General features: G+C 31.7%; 1 protein-coding gene across 1 annotated transcript in view; it reads left to right on the top strand.

The window, feature by feature from the left end:
• Positions 1-3,344, top strand: part of SYCP2 (synaptonemal complex protein 2) — an 84,263-nt gene that overhangs the window by 28,917 nt on the left and 52,002 nt on the right. Inside the window, 2 exon segments of the mRNA XM_012656472.1 lie at positions 2,092-2,240; positions 3,090-3,164. Coding sequence (XP_012511926.1) covers positions 2,092-2,240; positions 3,090-3,164 — 224 coding nt within the window.

Below are 3,344 nucleotides of genomic sequence, written 5' to 3'. Positions count from 1 at the left end.
TATCTAAAACCCAAATCTGAAACCATACTTTAAAGAGTACCTCCTCTATTTCTATCTTCACAAATGGGATGATAATCTGTCAGGTTCCTAAAATATAAAAGCCATTCTTAACTTTTTTCTCTCCTCTAATTAATTACTTTCCATGTTCATTCATTTCTGCCCCTTAATATCTTTTGAATCTCTTTGTTTCATGTTTCCTTAACTTGAAGTGATTCATGTTAATCATTGCCATCACTTCCTGATAAAGTTGTCTTTTGCATCTCACCAAATCTAGGTTCATGTAATTGGATGAAGAGTTATTTTCATATATTTAATGATACAGCTTAAAGCTTGGTTTTCAAGATACATTTGCCAATATATAACTCATTTTATGAGGATGCTTTTATAAAAATTTAAGTTCTTTAAGTGTGAATTAAAAGGTTTTTTAAAATGGTTTTATAGAAGAAAGCATATAATATTTGCGTAAGTATAGTATACTGGAATCCCATAGAAGTATCTAGACATATTATAAAATCTTGATATGTTGATATTCATAAACACTTGGATATCATAGCAAGCAACAAAACAGGAGGTTTTTTGGAATTTCAGTAATATTGCTAACTAATTAAAAAGCAAAGGAAGCCATGATACAGTCCAGGTGGTCAGAGAAAACATCAGAAACTTCAACAAAGCAATCAGTAAGATATAACAAATATTAACAATTTCTGTGTGGATATTCACAACATACGTAGACAAAGTTTTGTACAGATAGGCACAAAGCATTCAGCAAAATAATAAATTCGAAGTAACTCTAATACCATCTGCATATAAGCAACAAAAGCAAACATTGCATTTAATACAAGTTCACAGCAGGCTGCAGGAATAAAAATCAAATGTGTATCAGAGGGATATACCAATCAACAAAAATATCCATAAGGATTATAAATGTTTTAGTCTTCATTATTATAGCATGAAACATTGCCATCTTTAAAGCCGCCTAAATTTTCATCTCTGAAACCTGAAAACTTACTGTTGAATTCACATGACTTTTTTTTTTTTTTTTTAAACTACTAGCACTCTTTGACTTTGAAACTATGTCACCACTACCTTCAAGCAATAAATAATTCTTGATACCTTCAAAGGTCATTACTGTGGAATTTTCATGACCCTATACTTACAAAAGCAAATAAAACATTTTCTGTTTGGGCAAGCCTCAGAAGAATCAGAACATTTTATAGCCTCTAGGGACATTTGTCTCTTATGGTAGATCACCATGGAGTGGCCTTCAGATCTTTTTCAGATGCAGAGATAAATTTGCCTACCCTGTGTGGTCTTTCTCCCTCAGGATGTTTTCTTCTGGCCCAAAAGTATACACTGGAGGCAAGTGTGGAGTCTTCTCAGCCAACAACAGGAGCCCCTCCAGAGAGGCAGGACAGGAGCATGGTGGCTCCTGGTGCTGGGGCTTTAATCCATAATACAGGCACACTAATTGGGTGCCCCGTAATTTTTTGGTAACTTTTTAGAGGGATAGAGTGTGAACACCTCTTTTAAATTGGCACTTATATTTTCTTTTTACTGGATTGGTAAATTCATCAAGGATAAGGACTAAACCTCACCTCATAATTTCCTGATGCTTATTTTTTAGCAAATATTATTATTTACTTTCAACATATTGATAACTTTTGTGGATTTAATGTAAATGTTTGAATAGATGCCTATGCCTAGAAATATAGTAATTGGATGGAATTAAAGTTATTGTTTTTGTTTGCCTTTTTAAAATTAAGAAAACAGTTTTCTCAGATATGTTCAAGGAATATTTTATTAAGAATCTATTAGGGTCTAGGACCTATTTGAGGTTCTATCTTATTAGTTATGGCATTAGCCTGTAAGTTATAGGTCAGGACACTGAGATTCTAACAGGTAAATTGACTTGATTTGTTTACATAGGTAGTTAGTGTCAGAATTGATTAATTTAAACACTTTTTGATTCTTAGTTTGAATTTGATTCTAATTTTAATTAATATGCTGCATACTTTTCTTATTAATAGTATACTTATTGAGTAGTATCATAGAAATTGAGGTAAACTAATAGAGTGATTTGTTTGTGTACAGTGAGAGAATCAAAGAAGCTGCTGACCATAATTATGAAAAATATTATAAAAATTAGTAAAAAAGAAGGAAAAGAATTGTTTTTGTATTTTGATGCATCATTAGAAATCAGTAATGTGACTCAAAAAATTTTTGGTGCAAATAAATATAGGGTAAGTTTTTAAACTCCTTTTAATATGTATTTACTATTTTTGGAAACTCTGGGGCTACAGGCTTCATTGCTTTTTTTTATTCCATTTTAGAATTCTTAAAGTGACACATAGATGTTCTTTAAATTTGTACTGTGGAATAGCTATCAGCTTGTTAGGCATATTCTTTGAGATACCTATTAGAAAGTATTTCAGATGACAAAATTAGCAGCAAAAGGGCTCAAAACATTCTTAATGAATTCCTGCCAGGTGTTTAAAAAGTAAATTGAGAAAAAGCACTATTTTTAAGATATTAAACATTGTGAGAATTACACAAATGATACTTCAGAAGAAGTAAGTAGGCATAGGCAAAATGAATTATAGAAGTTGAGGAAAGAGAATGCTTATTAAGAGTCAGGTTTGAAAGTAAGGCATTATTGTGAGATGGGGCTTGAAATGGCCTTTGAGTTGAAGATAGGATTTAGATGAGATACTTTCCAGGATTGTGGAAGACATTATAAGCTAGATATTTAACTGAGACTCTAAGGTAAAAATTTTTGTGCCGTTTTGGGGAGATACTCTATTGACAAGTTTGGATAGTGCAAAAGATTTGTATTAAAGAATATGAGAGAATATATTTGTGAAGAGCCTTTGTACAGGGAACAAAGTGACAAGCTACAGAGATTGTGGTTAGTGGGGAGTAATTGAAGTGGTCTGAGAAGGTATTTATATATGCGAAGTAATGATCTGGGATAATTTGGCAATTTTGGAAGAAAACAGGAAAAAATTGCATTAAGTGGAAACAAACTGGTATTGGGAAAACTGCACAGAAAATGAAGAAAATGACATCACTTTGAATTAACTTAATTTTAGGAATTTACCAGAAAACAAAGTATTTCAGTTGCCAAAACATCTGTGCATATACTTTTTGATGCAAGTGGATCACAGGTATGTCTCTGACTTACTTGATTTTTGTCATTGGGCAAAGTTTAACTGTAAATAAGAGACCAGTAATAAAGTTGATGAGGGCGAATATATAGAAAACAAATGGTCTCAATATAAACAGTGCCCCCATAAAATATATATGATTTTTAAACATGTTATTATTGATAATTTTAGTATAGAGAG

Source organism: Propithecus coquereli, unplaced genomic scaffold (genome assembly GCF_000956105.1).
Source record: "Propithecus coquereli isolate 6110/MARCELLA unplaced genomic scaffold, Pcoq_1.0 Scaffold503, whole genome shotgun sequence".
Classification (NCBI taxonomy): Eukaryota; Metazoa; Chordata; class Mammalia; order Primates; family Indriidae; genus Propithecus; species Propithecus coquereli.
The sequence above is the reverse complement of the archived record's forward strand: the minus strand, read 5'-3'. Positions and strand labels throughout refer to the sequence as shown.